General features: G+C 40.2%; 1 protein-coding gene across 1 annotated transcript; it reads left to right on the top strand.

Annotated features, from left to right (window-relative positions):
* Positions 1–12,580: 12,580 nt before the first annotated feature.
* SHB (Src homology 2 domain containing adaptor protein B) lies at positions 12,581–25,353 on the top strand (the record flags this gene model as incomplete). Its single annotated transcript, XM_009697676.1, has 3 exons — positions 12,581–12,796; positions 21,371–21,542; positions 25,230–25,353. Coding segments are annotated over 3 exons (512 nt in total), but the record flags the coding sequence as incomplete, so codon positions are not given.
* Positions 25,354–26,778: the final 1,425 nt, after the last annotated feature.

Here is a 26,778-nt window from a genome sequence, read left to right as displayed (position 1 = left end):
AGTACTCAATCATCCCTTCATACTATTTTCTCTCTTACTCCAATTACTTTGTTTTTTTCTCTATACTGTACAGAAAAGTTAAGTAAGCTCAAACAAGATGGTATGGGAAGTATTAGTTAAGCATGTGATTAAATAAACATAATATTTCTTGGAAGGAACAAGTTGCCCTTTCAACTGTGATATTTTGTCATCTTTGTTGTGGTTAGCTTGCTGGTAAACTGATAAAATTTTTGCCTGCTGGCTTTGTGTCCGAACTCTGAAAGTCTCTAGTGGCAAAACATGAGTGAAATCTTAAGTAAATGGAATCTGTTTGTGACATCAGCTGTAATGTGGTAGCTACAGTTTCACCTGCATAATTTTTGTTTTGTAACCCAAACCAGAGGAGATTTTTCTTATCCTTAAAAGTAAATGAGGGTTGAAGGTTTAGTCAGTTCTGTGTCTACTTGCCATAGAGACTGAACATCATACTACAACAGTTTACCAACATTTTAATGTGGCTTCACAGCAGTGTCATAAAATGAGCTTAAAACTTCAGTGGGAAGTGGTCAGAAACATTTCTTTTGTGCTCTGTGCATTTTATGTAGGCTGGCAACAGCATACAGCTTCTCTCCTTCTCTGGTTTCTGACTATGAAGAATTCTGCTTGAAAATGCTCTTTTGGAGAAGCTCAAATACCTGTGCAAACTCAGCTGTTCATTACCATTCTGGTTGCTAAATTATTAGAGATTCCTGTCTGCAGGAGCAGCCTGCCCTTTCTGGATGGGGTCAGGTAAGCCTCCTCTGGTTTTGGTGTGTGTCGGTGTGCTGGTATATGCATTTCTTTCTGTCATCCCTACCCCAGGCAAAGATCTAGGATGCCTGCAGTGTGTTTCTGCTTGCTGCTGGACTGTGTTGTGCTACTATGACTGAATTTCTTGAGCAATATCAATGTGTGCAAAAAGAAGATGGAAATATTCGATCTTCATCTGCTCTTGGTTCTTCTTGTTCAGTTTAATGTGTTGGTGGCTTGTAGTGGGAGGGTTCACATACAGCTTGGTCTTATGAATCAGGGTATAGGCATGCAAAATGGATGCTGTTGTAGGTCAGAGTAGCAACTAAGAACAAACCAGGCAAACTGGAGGGAAATGAGACTGTCCTGGAGGAACTCTGGGCTTGTTTTGAGTTCTGCATTCATTTTATGTGGAGTGGGTAATTTGAAAAGCTATGTGAAGAAGCAGTGGGTTTTGTGGCTTTTGTGCTGTTGTAGCTGTCATATGGTCTGTCAAAGAGTTGCACTTGGCTGGGATAGGCTGCAAGGCAGAAAAGTGTGATGGCATAGCTAAGACCTCTTGAGCTTTTCCTAAGCAAGTCTTCCAGCAGAGGTTGTGGCTGTAGTACAGCCTGAGGTGGGCTAGAAGGTACCTATACTGCTGCCTCAAATCAAATAGAAAGGGAAAAGGGAAACAAAGGAAAAAAATGTGGTGTCTTTCAGATAGGCTGTTGCATTTCTATGTTAAGCTGAGCAGCATTTATTATTGCCCTTTCCGTTGGTTGTGAGATGCACTGTCACTGAGAAAAGTTGGCATCATGGTAGAATATACAGCATATTAACAGGCAGCCTCTCCTAATCACTTTTTTTAAGAATCTTTTTGTATCTTTCTTTAAAAACAAAGAATAAAACACTCAGTAAAAAAATCCAGCTTTCCACAATTGTCTCTTTGAGTGTGCTTTTGTACATTGAAAATGTTTGCATGCACTTTGGTTAGTGGTTTAGAGATGCATATTGGCAAATAAGAGTGTGACTGGAAGACTTACCAGGAAGCGTTGACTTAGTTATAAGTATCAAGATCACGACTGGAATGAATTTTTTTAAACATGACATTTTCTGATTTAAGCTAAGTGGAAAATACCAGATGTTACTCTTCATGATTTGTGATGCTTCTGTTGCAAGAAGGAGACAACTGACGTATGGTGTTTGCATGACTGTGATTTGCTTTCCTTAACAGCAGGTTCTGATTTATTTGTTGCTGTTAGATATCTGTATATGCGCAAATGCTTGTGAGTGATGAAGTGATGGACTTCAGAGCATTTTGTCAATAGTTGCATACATTCAAACACCACTTCGTGTTGTTATATAAAAGTGTTGTCCAAAGGGAAAGAAACAATACTGCGTTATTAACAGATTACTCTGTTAAGTGGGCTTTCAACTAAGAACTGGCATCTAGTCAGGGTTTGCCTGAGTAGTATAGTAACTACAGACAAGTCTGCAAAAGATTGCAAGGTTCTGAATGTTGGCAGCTGGACAGCTCAATGTAGAGTATTTGAAGTCTTAGGAATGCTAGGTACTAGTTGCTCCTTCCATCAATCACTGGCTGAGCTGGCTTGATGAATAAAGGGATCATAGGCCAAAGGGGATGAGTTGAAACATTTTCTCAGTAATTTCAATGTTCATATCCTGTCACTGTTTCTGTGCTAGCAAGTCAACTGTCTTTTACTGCACACAAGGCCTTGGATTGTGAAAAGCAAAAATCTGTGGCTGGGTGTCATGACAACTGAGCAACTTTCTTGGTCTACTCATATAGAGGTAGAATACTTCATTAAACCTTTTTGTCTCCAGAGCTGAACAGCAATTGTAGACCATCTTTCATGGTCTAAATTGACTGCACTGGACTTTGAGTTTACTGAATCTCCCATCCTAACGTTTGGAGTCATATCTGAAGCCTTTTAAGTCCAACAGATGGTCGTTCATATTTATTAGGCGCTTAGGTACTGATCAGAGTTCCTAGATTGTGCTAGTAGCTTCACTTGAGTTACAGAACAGAGAGACTCCAACTAGGACAACACTTTCCTTGGGAAAGTAAGTCAAAATGGGCAAAATTGGAAATAATCACTGTGGCTGATCACTGTGTTTTGCAGCTTACCATTTGCAAAATTGCAGATGATCATTGTGGCAAATAATCACTGCGGCTGTTCCTTGCAGTGAACAGGAAGAAAACAGATGGTTTAGGATGCAGATACGGTATGGATTTTAAGTCCTGCCAAAGGAGGAAACAGAGTACTGATAGTGCCTGCTTTTGCTGAAATCCTGGTCAGAGGGAAAGATCCCTTGTAGATGCATCAGATATCACTTCCAAATCTTTGGCTTCTCTTTGTTTTCATGGCATTTTTCTGAAAAATTACTAACAGAGATAAAATAATGGGCATTAGTCATCAGGGAAGCTTCAGGCTATGTTTGGAACTCTCAGTTTTGCTTTGATTTTTAATCATAATGACACAATCATCCATGGGCTAGATGTTTCTCTAGAAACAATGTGCAATTCACACTTCTGTGTTGCTTTTCACCATGTAACCACCATGTCTATGGGAGAAACCTATTGTAGGTGCTTGTGAGCAGCACTCCTCCCTGCCTGTCCTGTCTATGCGAAATGCTAGCAGGTGACTGAAAGAAAATAAGAGCACATCACGTCTGGCTTTGTTAAATCAGATATGGCAGCTCTTCTGGCTGTATGTGTCTGCTGTCTCAGTTTGCCATATATATTGTTCCTATAGGCAACTTCTTCACCACTACATATCACAGGGCAACTAAATCTGGAGGGCGACTTCTACCCACCTGCTCTTCTTCTCTGCCACTTCCCCCATCCCAAGTAAGGCTGTATTCAAAGTTAGTTACATGCAGAGAAGGTGACTCCTCTCTGGGTAATTCTCATTGAACTTAAACCTCCAGCTATCAGGGAAATAGTGGCATATTTTGTCTTGGTTTTAATGTAGTCACTTTTGATCCCATTTAGATATCTCTTGCAATATCATCTTGAATGTATAAATATAGATAAATATTTATACTCACTAAAAACCTAGTTGATCAGTGCTTATCTCATTCAATGCTTTTGAGTAAGCTTTCAGCAAGCAGAATCTCTCACAGGCAGACAAGATTCAAGAAAGTGTCTTCCTTCTGTGTGAGCATTGCATGCCACTTACATCATGAATGGGTGGTTCTACCACTCCTTTCCCCTCTCAAGGTGATTCCTGTGAAGGAGTGAGATTGTGTCCCTGAAGAGAGCGGGCAATGGCATTGTGAGCATCCATTGCAGCCATGAGTAGCAAGACTAACCTAACTGCATGATATAGTAGTCCTATTTGCTGCAAGCTTCTCAGCCCTGACACTGGAGAGTGTCAGCTTGTTTAAAATAGCCACCACTTTGGTGTTAGAATGTCTTTGAAGGAAAATTGATTCTGCTTGTGCTAATCTTAGAACAAATTTTTTGGGACACTGTAGTTTGTGTTACGGGCTGGTGAGAACCACTGTGATAATAGGTGTACATGAAAATATCTGCGCTGCCCTTTGTTTCCAAGAGGGCTTCCATTCCCACTTACCTCAAGGAATGAATCCTCTTTTGCACAGCTTAGAAGCTTCAGAATATGGAATGAGAATCAAGGATTTTGAGCCGAAATCTCTGTCTTGCATTGTTGCCACTTCAGTTGCTTCATTTATCCCATGGAGCAATAAACCTTGAATCCCAAAGGTCAGTGCTGCTGATCAGAAAGGTCAGGAAAACCTACAAGCAAACCACGGATGTGGTATTATGATGCAACTGACTGTAGCAACATCTGGAGTTGGCTATTGGCCAAGCAGCAGTATATGTATGGAGTCTTGTGGAGGTTTTTTGGATTCTTTTTCCCCTCCCCTAAATAAAAAGGGCATTCGTACTTGTCTTCTATCTTTTTCTGAGAAATGTGTAAGGAGTAAGTAGCTAAATAGCATCAAAACACCTCTGAACAGGTAAAGTCTGCAGAAATTATGAATTTTAAGATGGTAGTTATAATGTTTATTTGCTGCTTATTTAACGGAAAATTAGGTGTTGAGGGGGAAGGCTTTGTAGAATAATCTTCTGCCTTCAGGGAAATGAAGAAATTTAATTTTTTATTTCATTGCCTCTGCCATAAAAGAAATATGTCTCCAAGGACAGTTTTCATGTCCTTTGGAAACAGTACTGCTGTTCTTCCAGTGCACCAGGATTTACGTTTTCCTCCCATGTGTTTTGTTTTCTAATCAGCCTCCCTTGACTCCACCAACACCTGCCCCATCTCTTCCCCCCCTCCCCACCCCTGAAGAAAAACATATACTTCCTATCTTCTTGGGCATGGTATGCTTGATTGTTTATTTCAGTACATGTGTTCTATGGAAGTTATTAATGTTTTTTGTTACTAGTTTATTGATACTTACCATAAAGAGACTTCTCCCCTCCTGCCCCTGCTCTGTCTGGCATAATAGTCTTTATCAGGATTGTTGGAATGTAAATTTGCTTTGAATGCTTCTTCCTGGGGTAATTGGACTTCAGTAGGATTTCCATCATGATGCAAGATGTTTCAAGACATTGCATTTCACATCAAGAGGTTATGCCAAACTTTCACACTGAGGTAGGGGAACAAATGTCTGTTGTTCATTCCTGGGAAGTGGCTCACTTCTGAGTCACTTGGCTTCTGTTCAGAACGGAAAATGAGGGAGGATCTTCTCACATCCAGCTTTTCCTGCAGCACAATCTGGAATCATGAGCACTGGGAGGCAGTTGCTGCCATCTCAAAGCAAAACAGTCCTCTTGCTATTGGAATGTTATTGGTGTTCTCTTGTGTCCTGGCAGTTGGAGGCACCCAGCTGGATCTGGAAGCAGAGCAGAAAGCAGTTTGACTGCCAGTGGCCTGAGATAAAATTTGAGCAGAGTTAAAGCTTAGCTTCTGTGGTGTATAGACTTTGCCCTAATACAGTGAGAATTCTGCAGCATGAGTTCTAAAATGTTTACAGATTATCTTGCCAAGATGGGCGTGAAAAGAAACATTAATTGTGAGGCTTGGAATAAGTAAGCAGTTGGCTAAGTATTTCTGACCTGTGTATGGAGAGGGAGAGGAATTGAATTTAGTGGTAGCAAATGTTCTTGTGTCAGGATGATCTTTGCATTAGCATCTGTCTTATGCCTCTGGCAAACTGGCAAGTTATTGGTTGATGTGTAGCCTACCCATACACCTGGTACAAACAGCTTGCTGCACTTTAATGAGGTTACATGCCAGTTCAGTGCCTCTCCATTGGAAGCCTCAAGAGCAGGGCACATGGGGAGCAGAGGTTTGGGCCAATTCATCAAGACCTATTCCCTGATAAAGAGCAAGAAGACATCCAGATGTGACTTGTGTTTCTATGTTTGGACCTGGCTCTATTCTGTCCTTCATCTGCTAGAGACAGCTATGCTGTCAGGATCATGTCTGGGGAGATGCATCAGGTATTCACCAGTACCTCTTAATGTGAGACTGAGCCTTCCCAAGTTTCTTTCTAGTCCCACTGATAACTTTAGGTTTTCAGCAACAGGTGAGAATACAAGGAATACAAGTGGCTGTTGTCCACAAACAGGCCTTGCTCTTGAGTTACGTTCTCAGGTACCTTTTCTTTCCTTTTTTTTTTTTTTTTTTTTAAGTATGATGGTCTTCTAGTTATGCCAGGCTTATCTATGGAAAGCCAGTGTGTTACAGCAAGTCCTCTAAACACTTTGCAGATTGCCCTTCTTGGGCTTTTGAATAGAAAATATTTGAATTCACATTTCAAAAGTTGTGCTGCTCATAACTCTGCTCTGACAATCTTAGTTGAAGACAGGTGAGCCTGTTCACTAACTGCTGAAACACTCCGTCTCCCTGTGGGGCACTTTGTTTATACAGGAGAACAAGATGCAAATTGTGGAATCGAGCAAGGGATTGTTGTTTGCTTGCTTGCTTTAATTAAACATCCAGATCTTTCTGATGATAAATGTTTAGTTTCTCTGTGTACCTTGAAAACTTGATATCAGAAAGATCTGTGATTTCCAGATAAAGTTGCTTCAATGCTAAGATCCTTGCAGCTGGAAATACCTAGTAGATTTGACTGGCGCAAATGTACTAAGTGGTAAGCGTCACGGTGGTATTCACTACAGGTTGGTTATAGTTTTGTATACTGGGTAGTTGATAGCAGGTTACGTTTTTTTGTTATTAGCAGGAAACTAAATCCAGGCCACTAGGAGTGAAGTTGTTTAAATGCTGACTTCTGGGAAGAGGGCATAGGTGAAGCAACCATCTGGAGGAGACTGTAGTCTGAATCCAGAGGCAGAGGGGCAGAAATTCTTAAAGCTGTCAGCTGTGTTCTGTACAATGCTATTCCAGCACAGTGTTTACATGTTAATGTGTGTTAAATAAAAGAATGAACAATCTGCTGGGCTTCCTTCAAATAGCTATGTAACTGAAAAAAGTTAAGTGCATGCACAAATGACCTTGAAAAATCATTGTACTTCATTCAAGGGCTTCTATCAACAGCAATTTTTCAGGGTTAGGAGCATAGCCAAGTATTTTGTCCCATGCTTTAAGAAATAGGGTGAAGCTTTATCTACCAGGATGACTAGTTTAAACTCTACATTGAGCTCTGTACTGTTGAATGGAGATGGGTGCAACTAAGTGTGCTGTGTAAAATCCCAACAGTAGAATTCTGTCATCTGTCCTAAATTCTGTTCTTGGGCTTGTCAGGTACAAAGGGTGTTGATAGCCCTTGTACTTTGCTTGAAAGTCGATTTCATTTCAGTGCTAGCTTTCCAAAAGTTGGCCTTGCGTGGCAATACTGTTTCCAGCATGTTACCTTCATAGTCAGATTTGCTTCACTGGGATAGGGCTTTGTTGGCAGAGAAAGTAGCTGAGGTAGGACTGTCATTTTAAATCCTGCACCAGTCCTGAAATCTGTAGCTGAAGTGGGGGTTGGTCTGTTGTATCACAGTTGCACTTGATATGTGGGGGTCGGTACACTTTGGAATCTGACATACTCATGAATCAAAACAACTTTCTCATGCTGCAGTTGATTAATCTATAAGTTAGTATGTCTGTATCTAATTACATTATAAATCTCTCTGTTTCTCAGTGGAACATGCATAAATTACTGTTTGCTGTCAGAGTGATAAGGAAGCTTATATGCCTGTTTTACCACAGATGCTGTGAACTCCTTGAATGTTAAATGCTTAAAAGCTTTCCAGTAGAACAGCAAAGGTGGAAAAAATCAGGGGATTTATATGACTTAGTGCTTTATTTCTTGCAGACTAAGACTTTCTGCATATTGGATGCAGGCAAGCAAGATGTGTTCCTACTATGGTGCAGGAACGTGCCTTTACATCCCAATTTGCCCAACAGAGTCTATAGCTCATTGTCTTTCACCAGACAGGAAAACAAAAACTTTCTTAAGAGCTTCAGGGAATCTTTCTGTACCTGACATTCCTTATACAGCTGTTGCAGAAGGACTCCTATGTTTTGCTTTTGTCATAGTTCATGCAAAGAAATGTAAAATGGTGTTTATTACTGCCTGCTGACGCTTGCAGATGTGCTTGATTTGGGAAAACAGTTTTTTTGTTATCAGAGATTTTTTTTTTTAAGAGTGCAACTACATTGTTTGACCTCCTGTTACTGCATGTTTTAGTTTGAGATGAAGGAAATATCTATTGGCATCTGTACATTGTAGAAGAACCTGGTTGTTTTGTTGTCTTTTGCATTCTCTTGGAAGCAAAGCTGTAGCTCACCTATTGGGTTCTGTAAGAAATAATACTGTCTTCGAAGTTTCCTTTTGTTGGCTTCATAGCTGTTCTGTTTTCTTGATGATATATCCCCTAATTCTCTCCAAACTCACCTCAGGAATACGGTGCATCTATGAGTAATGCTGTTGAATTGTTTAAGACTATTGAGAGGTTTAGTGTGGCTGCTGGAAAGGTTACCATGAGGTTATCTGCTTGTCCTGTGGAGCTTTGTCTTTTCTGTATGTGAGTGTCAGAATTGTTCACCAAATGGGAAGAAGAATGTCAAGTTCATTCTTGTATCTCATAATCTTGTGTTCCCAGATGTCTCAGTTTCTGTACCTTGCTGGTTTTACACAGAGGTCCAAACTCCTGGAGCCTGATTATATTATAACTGCTAATCTGCAAGAATAAGAATTATTTGTGGGGTACTTCCCCTTCTAACAAAATAAGTTCTTTCAAAATTTCTGTTCTTTCTTCTTCTAGTAGCTAAATAACTTAATGAGCATAATTCTATAAAAAAATGTACTTTTCTTTATCAGCAGTAAGAGTTGAAAGGATAAAATTAATAAAAGTGAAAAGTAGAAAAAAGTGAAATTAACACAGTTTTGGACTTCCTGGTCATTCCAGTAGCTGTTCTACCACTTAGAGTTCTCATTGTTAGAGATTGCCCGAAAACCATGAGAAATGCTTCATCACAAACATTTTATTGTCTTCAACTACCTGATTCTTAAATACCAAGTCTGCACTGAGCTGTCAGTGTGTATAATGCTAATACTGCTTGTAGTACAGATTCCACCTTGGTGTCTGTTATTGAAAGGAACTATTTCTCATTTAACTTTTAGTAAAATTACTTTTCTTTACAAATACTTTTCTAATATATTAAGTGAAAGATGGACTTGCAAGCAAATCTATAGGAAGCTTTATAAAAGAGGCTGTAACCAAGTATGTGTGTATAAGCATGTATGTGTATACACGCATATATTTTTATATACACTTGTATATATATTCTCCTTCTTCCACTTCTTTGCTCTCCCTAGGTTTTAGTTTTTCCTAGAGAAACTTTTCTGCTTTAGGATCAAATATTTGTAATTTTTCTAACTGCAGTCCCTGAACATGAACTATGAATCAGTAGCATACCACCTTCTAATTACAGCTAATCTTTTCTATGTGGTCTGATGCTTTGGTCCTTATGGGTAAGAGAAAAATGTTGATCGTGGGCTTCTTTATTGAAATATACTCACATACCAGGACGCAGTTATGTAGCTGTGTTTGGCACTTAAAATGAATAGTTTGTGCTTCAGATTTCAGCTTAGGGCAGCAAACACAGCTTTTTTTTTTTTTTTTTTTTTTTTTTTTTGAGTGTTTTATTTAGTAGAATCATGGCTTCCATTCTTCAGAAATGCACAGTTCCTGGTGTAGCAGTGGCCTGCCTCACAGTACTGAAAGACAGACAGATACATACTATATTACTGACTTTAGAAGAAGTAGAATGTTTATCTTTTTGATCCACGAGATTCCAACAGAGTATCAGCTGTATGTTCTTTATAATATAGGTTTATCTGAATGCAACATTTTTCCTTGAGTAAAATTATTGTCAAAGAATACCTGAAAGACAAAGACTGTGTTTTAATTGAAAAGGTTTAAAGCACTTTTTTTCAGACAAGCTGCCCTTTAAGATATCCTTTTCTAAGTTTTGTTTGTATTGAAAGGTGGTAATGTGGTTATCATTCACAACTAGGAATTATTATGACCTGTCTTGCTGGTGTTTACATCATTTGTTTTGGTGTTTGTTTCTTCAAGTTTACTGTATTTATAATGTATAAACAAAATTTTTTCTTGCAAGTGATAAGGGCACTGTCATATTGTAGACATTTCACAGTACTTTTAAAATGGTTTGGAGCAATTACTTGGTTATAATGTTCTTGATGATAGATTACTTGATAAATGATTTCTATTATAGTAACAGAGAGAACTGTTCTAAATCTTTATTTGTAGGTTAAAAAGTTCTCCCTCTTCTCCTTGAGATTTTTTTTCTTTTTGAGTAACTTTGCAATTTGCTACAAGTAATAAAATTCTTATTTTGTCCTTCCAGTGATCAAGATAATCACAGAATGGCTGAGGTTGGAAGGAACCTCTTGATACCATCTAATAAAAAAAATGTGTTCAAGCAGGGTCAGCTAGAACAGGTTGCCCATGACTATGTCCAGTCAGGTCTTGAATATCTCAACAGAAGGAGACTCTCTGGGCAACCTGGTTCAATGTTTGACCATTATCACACTAAAAAGGTGTTTTCTTGTGCTCAGATGGAATGTCCTGTATTTTGATTTGTACCTGTTGTTTCTTGTTCTGTCACTGGGCACTACCAAGAAAAGTCTGACTCCATCTTCACTCTTTTCCATCGGATATTTATATGCATTGATAAGGTCCCCACTGAAACTGACCTTCTGCAGGCTGACGAGTCCCAGCTCTTTCAGCCTCTTCTCATGAAAAATGCTCCAGTCCCATTATGAGCTTCATGGCCCTTTGCTGGACTTGCTCTAGTATGTCTATGTCTTTCTTGCTCTGAGAAGGTGAGAACTGGACCCAGTAGTCTAGATGTGGCCTCATCAGTGCTGAGTAGAGGAGAAGAATTACCTCCCTTGACCGGCTTTCAACACTCCTCATAATGCAGCCAAGTTAGTATTGACCCTTTTGACCAAGAGGGTGCATTGCTGGGTCATGTTCATCTTGCTGTCGTACAGAACCCCAAGGTCCTTCTCTGCTGAGCTGCTTTCCAGCCAGTTAGCCTGCAATTTTCCAACATCTCCAGGTCCCTCTGAATGGCAGCACAACCATCTGGTCTATCACCCACTCCGTCTAGTTTGGTATTGGTAGATGGAGTGACCCTGATTTTGTCTAGCCAAGGCTCTGCAAACTCCAAATAATGGAGACACCTCCCACAACCTAGCTAGTGACCTGTCCTAGGGCTACACTACACACCAGAGGAAAAAGGTTCCTTCAGTGTCCTACTTGGATCTCTCAAGCTACATCTTGTGTCTGTTTCTCCTTATTGCACCTTCTGACACTGTCTGAGAAGGGTTTGGCTCTGTCTGCCCTTCAGGTAGCTGAGAGCTGCTGTTACATCCCCCTTGACTTTCCCCTCATCAGACTAACCAAAACTCTCTCTCCTTATCATGGGCCTTAGAACCCTGGTAGCTCTGCACCTGCTCCTTTTCTAGTTATATGACCTATGTCACTCTTTGCACACTCCTTGTAGGGAGCGTGCAGACTGGACACGCTAGGACCCACCTGTTGGTGGGTGTAACCTCCTTGGGGCCAAGGGTGAAGGCATGACATCTTGCCCCTTGATTTACGAGCTGTGCTTCTCCTAACAAAGCTCAGTTTTTGGTTTGCTGTATTCAAGAGGGCAGTACACTATTCCTTTCTGTGAAGCTTCAACATGTTTATTTTTTATAACATCAGTGTTAATTTAAAGAAATACATTTTCCTTAGTACAATGTGAGCTAAGTTTTAGTTACCAATGCTTTTGTTTAGTGTTGTTACTCTAGTCGTAGTTCATCTTCTGCTGATATTCTGCAGAGGTAACTGCAGAGAATTTTATCAGCATGTATAATTATACTGTGGGATTTATTTTTTGTGGTCTTTGTGTCTTCAAATTGCACTTCTGAGCAATCTCCTCTTGAAGAGGTAACTGCATAAACAAATTTCGGTGTTCCTGAGGATTTATGTGCAGTTGCTTGTAAGTGTGCTTTAGATAGGCTGACAGGGATTGTGTGCTTCCAGTAGTCTGGCTTTGTGCAAGATGGGGAACGTCGGTGGAGGCTTGAGACTGTTTGTACTGTGGTTGTTAACTGGAGCAAACTTTTGCTTCCAGCCAGTTACCAAAAGTAGAGATAGAATTTAGAAGTCTTGTACAAACTTGCCATCTGTATAATTATGTGGCAATTAAGGAATGGATGGAAGTTGAATACTCTAATATTATTGACTGTAATGATAAGGCATGGTTAGTAGTGATGCTGACGCAATTTTCTTTCTTGCCAACAGAGCTTCAGAAGCAGGAAGACATAAAGTCCCACCAGAAAAACATGCAGCTCTATGACACACCCTATGAACCAGAAGGCAGTGGTGTGGAATCCGATTCTGAAAGTGTGGTGAGTCACTGTTTACAAGAAAGCAAATTGCCACAGGATGATGACAGGCCTGCAGATGAGTATGATCAGCCATGGGAGTGGAATAAAGTCACCATCCCAGCTCTGGCAGGTAGGATTCCTAGATCCCAACTAGGAACTTCTCTCTCACACTCATAGCATATGTACTTGCCTTTGGGAGAATTCAGGTATTTCTGCTCTTCTGGTGTGTGTGTTGGAAGTCTTCAAAAAGCAAATGTGGGTAGTCTCAAATCTTTATCTGCTGCACAAATGTAGAACATTGCACTTTTTGTTTGGTGCATCAACTGACCTGTTGTCAACCATCTCAGCACTTGGTTCATGTTAGTAAAACTTTGGTTTTTGCACTCCTTGCTCCTACACACACTTTAATGGATGTGGTGTAGATAGTGGTTATTGTTGAGTGGCTCTACCCTGAGGGAGTTGCTTTGCAAGGTCCTTAAATTATGGGGCAATTCTTAAAGGGGCAGGACAAAAAATAACTGTATAACATGCATGCAGTGACATGCTTCTTACTCAGTGATGAGTTTCTTAGTATTTGGAATATTTTCGTAATAATTGCAAGCATTTCTATGGATATGTAGAACTTGGTTTTGGATTTATCCTTTTGAACTGCTGAAGTTCTCCCACATCAGAACTTGTCAGTGAGGGAGACCAGACACAAACTGTTTTCCGTCTCTGTGAATGTCTATGCTTGGTGGTGGTTACACTGCTCTTTTTTTTTTTTCCCTTCTGTTGCTTTGCAGAAATGGCTGAGAGGGGCTTCATTCAGTGAGGATATGATTCTAAAGGCCAAGATGTTTTGTTTCATAGAGCCTCTGTGTGCATAGCAAAACCCAGCTGTACCAGTTGATCTGACCATGTTCCAGGATGCTCTTGTGGGGTGCTAGTCATGTATGCTCTATGATTTTCCACTCAATGGCATGTTCTAGTGTAAAGCTGTGTGTAGGAGTGGGGTTGTCCCCCTTCCTTTTTAGGAGTCAGCTTGGCAGAAAGCTTGGAAAGGTGGAGTGTGTGGTGATGGTTGTGGGAATGAGGAGGGAAAAAAAGACATGTGGCTCTGGGAGGGAGCATGGAAGAAGCCTGAGAGCAAGGATTAGTAGTCAGTGTACATTTACAGAATCACAGAATCAATTTAGTCGAAAGAGACCTTTGAGATCATCGAGTCCAACCTTTGCCCTAACACCACCATGCCAGCTAGACCATGGCACTAAGTGCCACGTCCAGTCTTAAACACCTCCAGGGAGGGTGACCCACTTCCCTGGGCAGCCTATCCCAATGCTTGACAACCCTTTCAGTGAAGAAATATTTCCAAATATCCGATCTAAACCTCCTCTGGTGCAAGTTGGGGCCATTTCCTCTTATCCTATCGCTAGTTACTTGGGAGAAGAGGCTGACCCCCACCTTACTACAGCCTCCTTTCAGGCAGTTGTAAAGAGCGATAAGGTCTCCCCTCAGCCTCCTTTTCTCCAGGCTAAACAACCCCAGCTCCCTCAGCCACTCCCTGGGTAAGTCCTTCTTGACAAACATATTTGCTTTCTGCATTGAAACTACTAGATCTGCTAATGGCAGGAGAGCATTAGGTGTCATCTATGTTGACTTGAGCATTCAGCATGTTGTGCTGTGGCATCAGCTATGTTACCTGGTTTGGAATGCTGTAGCCTAGGTGGGTGGACTACTAGATGCATGAAAACCTGTCAGGGTCTTTGACCTCAAAGGGTAGTACTTGGTGATTCATACTCTTCCTGGAGTCTGGTTGCAAGTGTGATTTCTCAGTGGATCTGTTCCACAACGCTTCCTGTTTAGCATCTTCATCAGTAACACGGAGGAGGAGGAGGAGAGGAAATGCACCACATCAAGTTTGGAATCGTATCAAATGCAGGGAAGGGTGTGTGTGTGCAGAGCTGCCATTCAGAGGGACCAGGACAGGCTGGAGAAATGGACTGACAACAAACTTACAAAATCCAACCAGGACAAACTCAAAGACTTGCACCTGGAGCAAACTAACCCCTTGCAATGATATGGACCAAGGACTGGCTAACTCGCTGGGTTACAGCTTTGCTGGAAGCGGCTTATGGAGTCCTGGGGGAAAGTAAGCTAAATGTGGCTAGCAGTGCTCCCCAGCAGTGATTAAGGCTAGCAGCATCCTGGCCTGTGTGAACAGAAGTATAGCCAGTAGATCAAGCAAAGTGACTGTTCTTTTTTACTTCACACTTCTTGGACAACCTGTATAATACTGTGTTCAGTATTCTGATGCGAGAAGGATGTTGATAAATGTTGATGTCAGCAGACAGCCACCAAAATGACAGGAAACTGCAGCACATAACTTGTGACAAGATACTGAGAGAACTGGGATTGCTTAGCCTGGAGAAGAGAAAGATTTGAGGGGATGCAATAGCAGCGTTCCGATGCCTATGAGGAGATCTTCGAGAAGGTAGATCCAGGTTCTTCATAAATAAGCAAGTGTGTGATGGGAAGATAAGACATAAGTTGAATCAAGAGAGGTTCTGACTTGATATGGGGACAAATTTCTTTCTCTCCAAGGACAGTCAAGCATTGGACCCAGTTGTCCATGGAGCTCTTGTAGTCTCCATCTTTAGATTTTTTTCATCCTGTGTGAAGGGATGACTGGGTAAAGTTCTGAACAACCTGATCTGGTCACATAGCAGACCGTGCCTTAAGCAGGTTGGACTAGCACCTCCCACAGTCCCTTTGCACCTGAATTATTCCATGATTTTGCAATTCTGTGTGCCAAGGTATTGCCACACTGCAGAAATGAGAAGTGACTTCTCTCTACAGCTGTACAGAGCTACTGTTCCATAAACAGAGCCTGTTGTAACAATACCCTTCTTGGGTGTTTCTGACCTGATCCCCTAATAGGCAGGCAGACATGGGTGACAGAAACGTGTTTCTCTTGTAGCACAGTGGAGTAGAGCAGTGGCAATCTGTTGAGAGTAATTCTCCCTCTCTGCTTCGTTTGTTCTTACATCTTTAGGTTGTGGTTGATTTGGGTTTGTTTCCAAACCAAGCTGATGTCTGCAGTACCCATCCTGTGAAATGTGGGTGGGAGCAAGAGACATATGGATGAACCTGAAGCAGCTGCTTAAAAAGAAACCTCTTACTCAGCATCCCCTTTCCTCTTGTTGGGCTCCTGTGAAACAGAAGAGGAGGCTAGAGAAAACCGATTTCTACTTCCTAGCAGCATGATTTGCTCTGGCATGTGAGCTGTTAATAATCTTGTGGAGTTCGAGGCTCAGTTCCTTTCTTCTTAAGCATGTGCTGATAGTTCTTTCAAACCTGGATCTAAACCAGCATCCAGTTCTGCTGGATGCTGTGCAGGTAAATCCCCAAGGAGCATGAATTCCAACAGAAAAGTCTAACCTACTTCTGTGGCTTCTAATAGAATGTACAGTTCTGCTGCTGAGGTCTGCCTAGTAGAAACAGGCTTTGGTTCAGGTTTTCCTGAGCTGACTCATCCCCTTTGCTGGACCAATTAAAATTCTTGGAAGACTTGTGCTGGGAGATTGCCTGGCTATGAGATCCTGACTTAGATTTGGGATATCTATTGTGTGTCAAGATAGGCTAATCAAAAGAAATGTGTATCTCTAGGTTTCCAGTGCCACAATGGCTGTTTTGCAGATGCTGAATATCACTGTGGTGAACATGTGTAAAGCTGACTGCTTTGGGTTTATGCTATGGCATTGGTATCTGCCCCAGTTCAGTGGATACTTCCATGCCTTTTCATGTGTCCCTATGATGGCAACAATGCTGCCTTTGCCTAGAGCAGATGTGCAGCCTCCATCTCCTGACAGGTGAGGCTTACTACACAGCAGCATGGTCCGCACTAACTCTGTTGTAGAGGTAGGATGTCTGCTACCTGGAAGGATCCACAAGCTACTCACAACACATGTAGGGGCTGTGCAGAGCCACAAACAGTGGATTTGCAGTGAGTCTTCGGCTGCTCTCTGCATTGTTTTCCAAAGAATTTCTCTATTCTCTGTTCCAGATTCTGGAGAGTTTTCCACATTTTCCCTCTGCCACCATGTCTCCATCTTGCCATCTTTCTTTCTTTTGTTTGTGGTCTTCTTTTCCCCTTATTTTGTCCCACAGAACTGTATCTATGCCTAGGCTCTCTCATTCATCCTCCTACCTGACACCTAGTGCCACTCTTGTTACCTTCTTACATCTCTTGGGATTTCTGTTCTCTCACCTTCAGACACCTGCTCTGTATCGCCCAAGACCCTCTCCTATTATATGTGTGTGCATTTCTGCCTACAAGGAAGAAAGATGGTGTGCTTCCTCATTCACCCCCATGCTTCTAGGTCTCTTGGCTAGGCCAGATGCCATAGGATGGGAATATCTGGGCTACAGTGACTACAGATTGCTGTTGCAGAGCTCCTGCAAGGAAGCTGAACAGTTAATTCTTGCTGACTATGTTAGTTGAAAGGCTTCCAGTTATTTTTTGCCAACTTGTCCAGTGTTTGCTTGGCTGGAGGCATGTTGAGCTATTCCTGCATGTGTTCTTGGGCAGCTTGGAGTTAGAGCTACTTTTGAGCAAAGAATATTTTGTTTGAAGGTGAGAGGGTAAGTAAAGTCCTTGAACTGCATAAAAGAGTGGGAAGGAACAAATGGTTGAGCAGGTGACACTTAAGTCTTCAAAGGTGGAATTCTTTAGTGCTATTTCTCTCTCTGTAGCTTATTTCTGTGGTTTAGCATAGCACAGGGATTCTGTGAGTTGAGTTTTTCCTTGCATACTAGTTTTGATAGTTTTCCAAAGGCTAAGAGTAATATCAGAGTTATTGTAAGCTTCCCACACAAGGATGGTGATTATGTGCTGCCTGGAAGTAATTTTTCTTTAGAAGTGTGCGAAATACCTGAACCAGAAACTTCATTGTTTAGCAATACTGAGATCTAAGCTGTGGGACCAGTACATGTCTGTCTGCAGTGAGATCACACATTACAGATTTCTCAATTAATAATACAGCAGCCACAGAAATGGGATTATTAGATTTAAAAGTTATTGCCTTGAGTCATACCAGTGCATATGCAAATCTTAGATCTTATTTTTCATATATTGTGCATATTATATGAAATGGCTGATTTTTAGTTCATCAAATCCAGAGAACAGATTTATTAGTTTCTACTGCATACCTTTTTGTGCACAATTCATTTGGTATTTTTGAAGTCTTTGAACTCTGTAATCATCTTCGTGCCCAATTTTTGGTCTTTATCAGGTAAATTCTGAAATAGTTTTTTTGACTGTTGAGTTTTAAAAAAAGAATCTTAGTTTTCTTCATCTGTAGTTTTTAGTTTGTCTACATGTGACTGTAAATTAATAAGGCACAATCCATCCAATATGAGATTTTATGATTGGCCTGTGTGTAAATATTCTTCTAAGCATTATCTAGTTAACTCTTATGAAAGCACACTAAATTAAAATGTTGCTTTACAAAAGTACCAGAGTTAAAAGAAGTTTAATTATAAAGTATTATGATATGATTGAATTCCTTTTCGGTGAAACATTCAGAGTTCTTTTTTAGAATGCTAAGAGAGGAAACATTTTTTGAGATTAGATTTCTTTGATTTACATCTATCATTCATTAAGGCTTAGTATGTCTTAGATATCTGGTTATTTGTTAAAAAGGAATGTATAAGGTTTGACTGCAATTCAAGCATGGATTCAAGCTGCTGCCTCATCTGGTGTCTCTTTACTTAATCTAACTCCTAGGAATTATAGATGTTTAAAATAAGGAAAGAAGAGGTCCAACTTCTAAGTTTGAAACAGTGGAAGATTTGCACTGGAGAGGTATTGACCCTCTGCTGAGATTTGTGAAGTACCTTTCTGACTTACTATGTACTGTGTTTCTGTAATGTAGCTAGCTAATGTTAACTAGACCAGGTGGGGTTTTTTCAGCTCTTAGTTGAGGCGGATTTCTCTGAAGAGCACAATGTTGATCTAACTGGTATTAGAAATTCTAGCAATGGGCAAGTCCTGTTTTACAGGCCCACAAGTACCATCTCCCAACTACTTGGAGTTGTGGAGGCTGTGAACCTGAAGGCATCCTCTGTTAAACTTTCCTATTTTGAGAAGTTCAGGTGAAGGGAACAACAGATGTTTGTGACCTGAAGTGCAGACACAAAGAGACTTTTGCAGCAAATGTTTTTGATTTGTCAGGTGACAGACTAGGAAACAAACCAAAATGGCAAGCAACACTAGAATTATCATGAAGTTAGTTACTCATGCAAGTCTTTCAAGGAAAACTTGTGTTCCTCTACCATGATTTCAGGATTTATTGCTGAAGTGTGGATGAAACACTGGAGTTTGAGATGTGCCAGACTGAAAGTGTGCACAAGCTGTGAAGTCCACTCAGTTTGAGGGGAGCTTGTCTGCACAGTGGCTCCTAAGCATGGGGCTGGGGCTGGTGTCATGCTGACATTGTGGAGCAAGCTATGTATAGCCTTCCTCAGGGACTTCTGCTGTTAAGTGCAGTGCTGAAAGATGGGTCTCAGTGTAGCGAGATGGAGTGCAGCATTTTGACTGTCTGCAGCTTGAATTCTTTCACAAACAAACTCGATTTTGTTTCAATGGAGGCTGTACAGCTGAAGCTGAAACGTGTTTTTGATGGCTTTTATGGGAAGTGGACAGGTCTTATTAGGCCTCCTGCTGAGCTGGGCAAATGAGTTTGCCCAGAAGACCTGAGGCTGACAAGGTGACAGGAACAGAGTAGCTTCCTAGTACGTAAGTCCAGCTGGAAGAGGAGATCGCAACACCAGAGAGGTGATTTGGGAATGTCAGGCTGATACTGGCTCCCATTTGAGTGTACGAGAAATCAGACTTCGTCTTCAGGCTGCTTCTTCCTGCCAAATTTAATTCACAAAAAAAAGAAACAGGGCAGGAGTCCAGAGACATATCTGAGCTTTTCATAAAGAGAAAACATTCAAAAGCATCTGAAATTTAACTTTGTGGTATTTTTGGAGAACAGATCCTGCTTCTAAGCATCTTGTTGCAAAGATATTGTTGGTTTCAGTCAGAACTCAGTTTCATATTTGTTTTGTGAATGGAGTTTTTTTGGTGTCTGATAGATGTTGCTTGGTTAGAAGCTGACATTAAGTTCACCGGTTTTCACAGAGTTCCCAAGTTACATCCAGGTGGGTTTTTTATGGTTGAAATAATAGTACTGTTCATATATATCACTGGCAAGTACATACATGCAGTGTTTCTCCTTGTTAGGCTAATCAGCTTTCATTACCCAGTAATGAGGTTAAATCTGAATTTCCATTTTAAGAAATAACCAGCATATTTCTGCCATGCATACTTCAGAATATAATTGAATACATTTGCCCAATTTTTGCAATAATTGGTGCCTATTTTCTCTGAGTAGAGGGGGAATATGGAAGTGGCCTAAGCCTCATGAGGAAAGCATAAAAAACAACAACGAAACAAAGAGCTCAAATACATTTTCCACATCTCTATTCAGTATGCATTCTCTTTTTGAACATTAAAGCTGTCTTCCTGTTGTATAGTATTGCTTTAAAACAGTAAGTGCTACCAGCTACATGCCTAACTGGCTGTGTGTTACAATAAGTTGAGTTCTAAATGGATAAGATCTATGACATGCTATTGTAGGGAGTCCCTTTAATTGTCCTTGTAACATTTTCTCTGATATTGCTGTTGAAACTCACAGAGGATCTAATTGCACTGTGTGTGTTTGTGCGCATTGTGACATTTGCCTCCTAAATCAGTGATTTTTTTTCTACCTGGTCCCCACTAGATGACATTAAAACAGTAATCCATCTGCAGCTGGGAGTGCTAGTTTTTAATGAAGAAGCAAACCACAGAAGGCAGTGAGAGTCAGGAAGATGGTGTGGGTAGCTCCTTTCACTGTTTCTGTCAGTATTCTGTCCTTTAATTTTTTGAAATTACAGGTATGTAGAATCTGATCTGTAGGTCTAAGTGTACTAAGTGTAGAATGAGGATGCTGACATCATTAGTATGTGCTTTGCTACAGATGTTGCAGTGCTCTAAGAAATTACAGCTTTGCACATAAATTGTATGCCTTTTCTTGGAATAATATAGTTCATGAGAGAAACTAACAAATGCCATTTTCCCTTTCCATCACTTTGTACCCTAGTGTTTCAAGACAAAAGCTTTTGCCAGCATTGTATAAGTGGATGCACTTTTAATTCATTGCTGTTTGCCAGTATTTCTGATGTGGATAGATGGGTGTTAGCTGTCTGGATTTGCCCCCATGTCACTGTTAGAATGATTCCACATAAACTGAGGCAAGCTAGATTCTTGATGGTCTCAGTTGTTTGTTACTGTAACTATGGGAGGTGACCGAAAGCCTATCTTTGTTACTGTTACTTGTTTAACAGTATCATCTCTTAGGGAAAAAAGTATTAAAAGTTAAGATAAGCACTAGTTGTAACAAAGTTTAGAAGATAGTGGATTTTGTTACTGAAAAAGCAAGAAAGTTTTAGAACTGTATTTTGCATAGTTAGAAACACTTTTACATGATATGTATAACTTTGTAGATAAACCACTACATATTAATGCTATTGGGTGCGTGTTTATTCTCCCTGGGAAGTGTGAAACCTCTCTGAGTGCTACAACTCTTTCGATCCTTGTTAACCTTGCCTGGAGAGGTAATTATTGTGTATCTTGCAGCCCAATATAATGGAAGTGAGAAACGACAAACATCTCCTTCTCCCTCAAATGACCAGCGCAGGCAGTTAAGAGCACCTGGAGGAGGTTTTAAACCCATCAAACATGGCAGCCCAGAATTTTGTGGGATCCTGGGAGAGAGAATAGATCCAACTATTCAACTGGAAAAGCAGATGTAAGTAAGCACAGTAATTGCTTTCTAGCTCTTTGCCTCCCCACTTACAGGAGCAGCAAGTATCCCAGATCCTGCTGTCCAACTCCCTCTCCTCAGTATTCCCTATGTCAGTGCTCACAAAAAACTATTCTTATTAATCCTGTGAAGTGTAGGTAACTTGGGACAAAATAGTATTAAACAGGAAACTAATGTCAGGAACGGTGAATTTTGTCTGCCAAATATCTGCAGTTATTCTACGTTCAACCATGTTGATTACATTGCATTAGGGAAAACAGGTGTATATCACATATATACAAATTGTGCTTTAAAGCTGCACAAATTCCGTATCTTTGTGGCTGCATAAAATGTTTGTAGTATGTCAGAAGTGCCTTGTATTTGGCTCTAATAGCTCCAGGGAGAGAGTGATAAGACCACTTACAAAGCTTTCAGAAAAGAGACTGTTACTACTCTGACGGTATCAAACTTAAGGGTGGTATTTCAAAGCAGTTTTGTTAGCTCCAAACTCAAGTTCTGGGGGAATTCCCTGGAGTGAATGTCTGGTATCCACAACGGTGGCCTCTCTCCTGCCTCATTGTTACCCTTACTTGAACCAATTGGACTGACAGGCTTGTATGATGGAATGACCCACTGCCCTGTATCATACCAAAGGTGCAACCTCATAGAAGGGGCCAGAATCACCTGTTACACAAAGAAAAATCTTGTGGAGCAATTTACACAGGTTACACTGATATTTGTGAGCACTGAGAAGCCAAGATTCACACAGTAAAGTAAGGAAGCTGTGTCTTGAATCCATGAAGGCAGTCCCACTCCAGACACTGTCATTCTAAGTTAGATGCAGAATTTATTTTCACAGGAGAGGGAAGCCATAATTTAGTATGGATGTGAGTGTGCTCTTTGTGAGAATACTTTGTTCCTGAATGGTAGCAGTATTGAGATGATGGAAGGGTTTAGATTTATTGTACCTTGGATTATTCATAATTATTCAAACTGCTCAAGTTTTAGTACTGTGAGACCTCTCCAGACGATCTAGAGGAAAGGAAGCATGCAAGCTGACAAGTAGATAGGTAGGTTAGGAAGTTTCCCAAACAGGTAGAAATACCGAGCTATAATAATATAACAAGAAAATACTTTTAGTTGCTTGTGATTAAGGAATGTGTAACTATGAACCTAGTAACTCACGGACTCAGGGGAACTGAATGAATTTGTTCTATTTCCTCAGTAACAGTGAAAAGAAGAAAGTGTGTTCTGCCGTTTCCGTTGTCTTATTGAAAGTGATTCCCTCCCAGCCTTATAGACAAGATCTGGTAACTTCCTGTTTTCCTCTGACCTGTTCAGAAACAGACTAACGTTGTGCATTATATGAGCTGTAAGAACTCATTACACTTACTGTATAACTGATGCAGCTTTCTGTCTTCAGTGGAGCTGTGGCCACTTAGTGACTGAAACCTGACCATTGAGAAAGTAAGGGACATCAGGAAGAGTGTTCTATAAACCACAATCAGAATGCTTTCAGTCCTGGGAGGGGATCTTGATAAAGGTCAAAGTGTGTGACTACATTTGAATTTTGTTTTCAGGTTTGCATTGTGTGCCTATGTTTTCCAGAATATCTTAGAAGACATGCATGTCTTCAGGTTTTTATGTCCCACGCTTTTGTATTGGTATCTTTCACAAGCTGTCATTTCACTATTTGTGATCACATTGTTGACATTTGAATCTTTGACCTTTCTGCACAAATACCTATATGTTGACATGTAAAAAATAGACACTTCCGGGGCAAACAGAGCCAGTACAGTTGAAACAGCAAATTAGTCAGGAACTTTAAACTGATTATACCACTATGCTTATCTCACTAGCTAGCTGAAACAGGAGCAATCTGAGTGTCCCATTTACATGGGCATATGGTTCACAAGCAATTACACTTCTGGATACTGCTGTTTACTCTCAGCTGTAGCTAGAATAGCTTCCAGATATCACTTCTGAATCGGATGTTCTCCCATCAGCAGTTGTCTTCATACTTTGCTGTTTTTCTTCCAACTGTTTTAAAAGCAGGTTTTGCTTCCTGGAACTAGCCCCACCTTCTTTTTCCAGGAACCACTCTTCTAACTGGGGAACACCAAATCTGATGAGTATATGAAATACTTACCCTGGACTCTGATATTCAGAGGTATCTCCCTGGCTTTGACTAGGTCAAATTTTATTTTGGTTTTATTTGGCCCTTTAGGTGTAAAAGAAAGAAAAAATATTTCTAACTAATAGGGATAATTTTTTAAACTCACATCCATTTTCTGATTTATATTTAGTGTTAGTATTCTTCCCTTATGCTCAGAAGACAACCTTGTCTTTAAATTGCTTGTTGAGAAATATCCTTCAGCGGCAAATACCTCAATGGGAGACAGGGAGGACACTGCTAAAAACATTCACATCTATGTGTCTATTTTATTTGTGAAGTGATGGAGCTGTTAGAACCTCCCTTTCTAGTTACCTTGAATATACAATAGTATAAGCCTCTTAGCTTTCTCTAATGCAGATTTTGGTTGTAACCAGGCACACAATGAAATTCTAATTTAGGCACCAACTTTGTTTAGCACATTCATCAGATTTGGCAATGGAGCTGACATCAAGCACAAGGTAGTTAAGAGCATGACTTCTGCCAAAGGGATCTGTCTGGTCTTTATTCACTTACCTTGTAGTTAGAACATCTCCCTTAGAGTAAGTTCAGCAGAGAAATAAAATTAGAACAAATGGAAGGAAACTTTTTTGTGCAAGGCCAGTGACAGTTCCTGGTAATAACAGAGAGAGCACTTCTGATGTATGCATTAGCCTGCTTAGGCAGGCATGGTGGTTTCACATTGTGCTTCAAAGTGCATCTGGCAATTGCAGAAAGAGCAAGATCTTTCTCAGAGATGTGATTGACCCAGTGCAGAGCTGGGTACGTTACATTGCTCAGGAAACTTGGGGAATGAGTCAAAGTGTTTACTACTGGACTGTGAGATTTTAATTGCTGATACACAGCAGCATGTGCTGAGGAGATACTTTGTTTGCAGTGGTCAGTTTAGTGAAGGACTCACTTCTCCTCTCCTCATTTCCTTTCTTTTCTGAATTGATCACACCCACTGCACGGATTTACTCAACATGCTCTGAGTTGTCACAGCTGTGTTTAGAACAAGTGTCTTTGTTATATGTCTTCACACCGTATCACTTTTCTCCTTTCTCAAAGATTTCTTTAGGAAATATTTTCCACTATTAACTGTTCATATTCTTCAGATGTGATTTTCTTTTTCTTTGCTTTTGTTTGTTTTCTTTTTGTTCTTTTGCGTATTAGTTGAAATACTGATACATCACAGGGGTGAAATAGAGTAAATGTGTATATTGTGGATCTACTGCTTGCAAGATAAGATTATAACATGTTGCTCTGAGTGGGAATTTCGTACATAAATATGTACACCAATCCTGTTGCATGTTTTCCTGATGTAAGTTTTTTTCCTTCAGATGACAGGAAGTACAGGCCTCCACAGGTTGTGAACTTAACTTCAGATAATGCAAGCAATGTGCTTTTTGTTCATAATGTGTTAAATCTTAAAGATATCCATGTGATATTAGCCATTATTCCTACCTTAAAGAAATGAAGTAGTTGAACAAGTATGAGTTGGAATATGTGTGTGTATTAATCTCTCTGCTTTTTCCTAGATGGTATCATGGAGCAATCAGTCGGGCAGATGCAGAAAACCTGCTACGTTTATGTAAAGAGTGTAGCTACCTTGTAAGAAATAGTCAAACAAGCAAGCATGACTATTCTCTTTCATTGAAGTAAGTACTTGTCAATAAAACATAATAAATGTAATTTATAAGCCATAACTTCTCTGGTGGAAGAAGAGAAAATGATCCAGTCTGTTGCTGCACTGGTTCAGCTCAGAAGGGCACCCAGAGAGTTTGAAACTGTCAGTCTGCATGATGTGCATAGTGCATAATCACACTGTCCTTCCAAGAAGATCTGGGACACAGGCCTACTTGCCTTTTTTACTAGCATTACTCCAGCTAGTTTGGCTTTTATATGGTTTCTTCGTAAGTCTGTTCTAGAGACGTGTTTTGTTGCTGAGATGATGGTGATACTTGATGGTAACAGGGTAACACTTTCATAGACACCACCAAACCTGATCCTTTTTTAGAGTCGTAGGTTCATTAGAAATAAAAGGCCACATCTCCTCTACCCTTGTTTAGTCTAATGGTCTAAACAGTAAATTGCATATTGGTTTTATATTCTCAGTTTGGGTTGAATAGAAGTGCATCTATTAACCTAATCTTAAAATTCTATTCTGCAGCTTATGAAAAATATTTTTTGGGACTTATTTTTTAAATCTCAATTCCTTTGCTGCTATTGTTGGGATTTCTCTGTAATACAGTGAGTCTGCCTTGAACTGGAACACACCTGCTTTAGAAATGTGGTTCAACTCCTGTTGTCCCTCTTGTCATTTGATGTGTGTATTCTATGATATAGTAGTCCTCTAGATGTTTTCAAATATTGAAGTATTAATAGCACATGCTTCAGATATATGTAGGCTTAAATTTTCCCTTAAATTCTTGTAAGTCTTGGAATACATCTTTTGTTTTTCAGTATTTCACTTAATTCGTGCATCAGCACAGTGATTTTTGTTACTCAATCAGAGCACAAATTCACGACAAAAAGATGACAGTTAAATTTATATTTTGCAATTTTGGACATCTGGATGCAGGCTCTTAATGTCCTTTTGTGTGTTGTAGTCCTTTTGCATGTTGTATTCCAAAGTTTTCTAAACCAGATTTCCTGGTGGTACTTAAGTCTCCCCATAACTTGCTTTATGGTAAGGTAGTTAAATGACTGACCTCCTCGAATCTGTGTTTTCTGGAGCATAAGATTCTTTCACTACCCTTCAGCTCTTCTGCTGTACATTTTTCAAAACTAGTGCTGACTCTGGCCTCTTGATGCAGTCTATTAATTCTATATACCAGGTCCCTGTGATGATGATAGTTCTCCTATGGCCCCTCCAAAGCTTACATAATCCTCTTAAGCCCATAGTATTGCAATTAAAATTCATGTCCTGTCCCTTAGTTGCTGATCAATTTTCTGTTTTTCCAGGAGCAATCCTGACATCCTGCAAATGCAGTCAGTGTTTTCTCTCAAAGTATCTAGCTGAATAAAGGATCATGTCATTTAACCACTTAAGTTGATTCTATTTACTTGCCATCTCACAGGCCACTG

This window comes from Cariama cristata, unplaced genomic scaffold (assembly GCF_000690535.1).
Source record: "Cariama cristata isolate BGI_N322 unplaced genomic scaffold, ASM69053v1 scaffold1323, whole genome shotgun sequence".
NCBI lineage: Eukaryota > Metazoa > Chordata > Aves > Cariamiformes > Cariamidae > Cariama > Cariama cristata.
The sequence above is the reverse complement of the archived record's forward strand: the minus strand, read 5'-3'. Positions and strand labels throughout refer to the sequence as shown.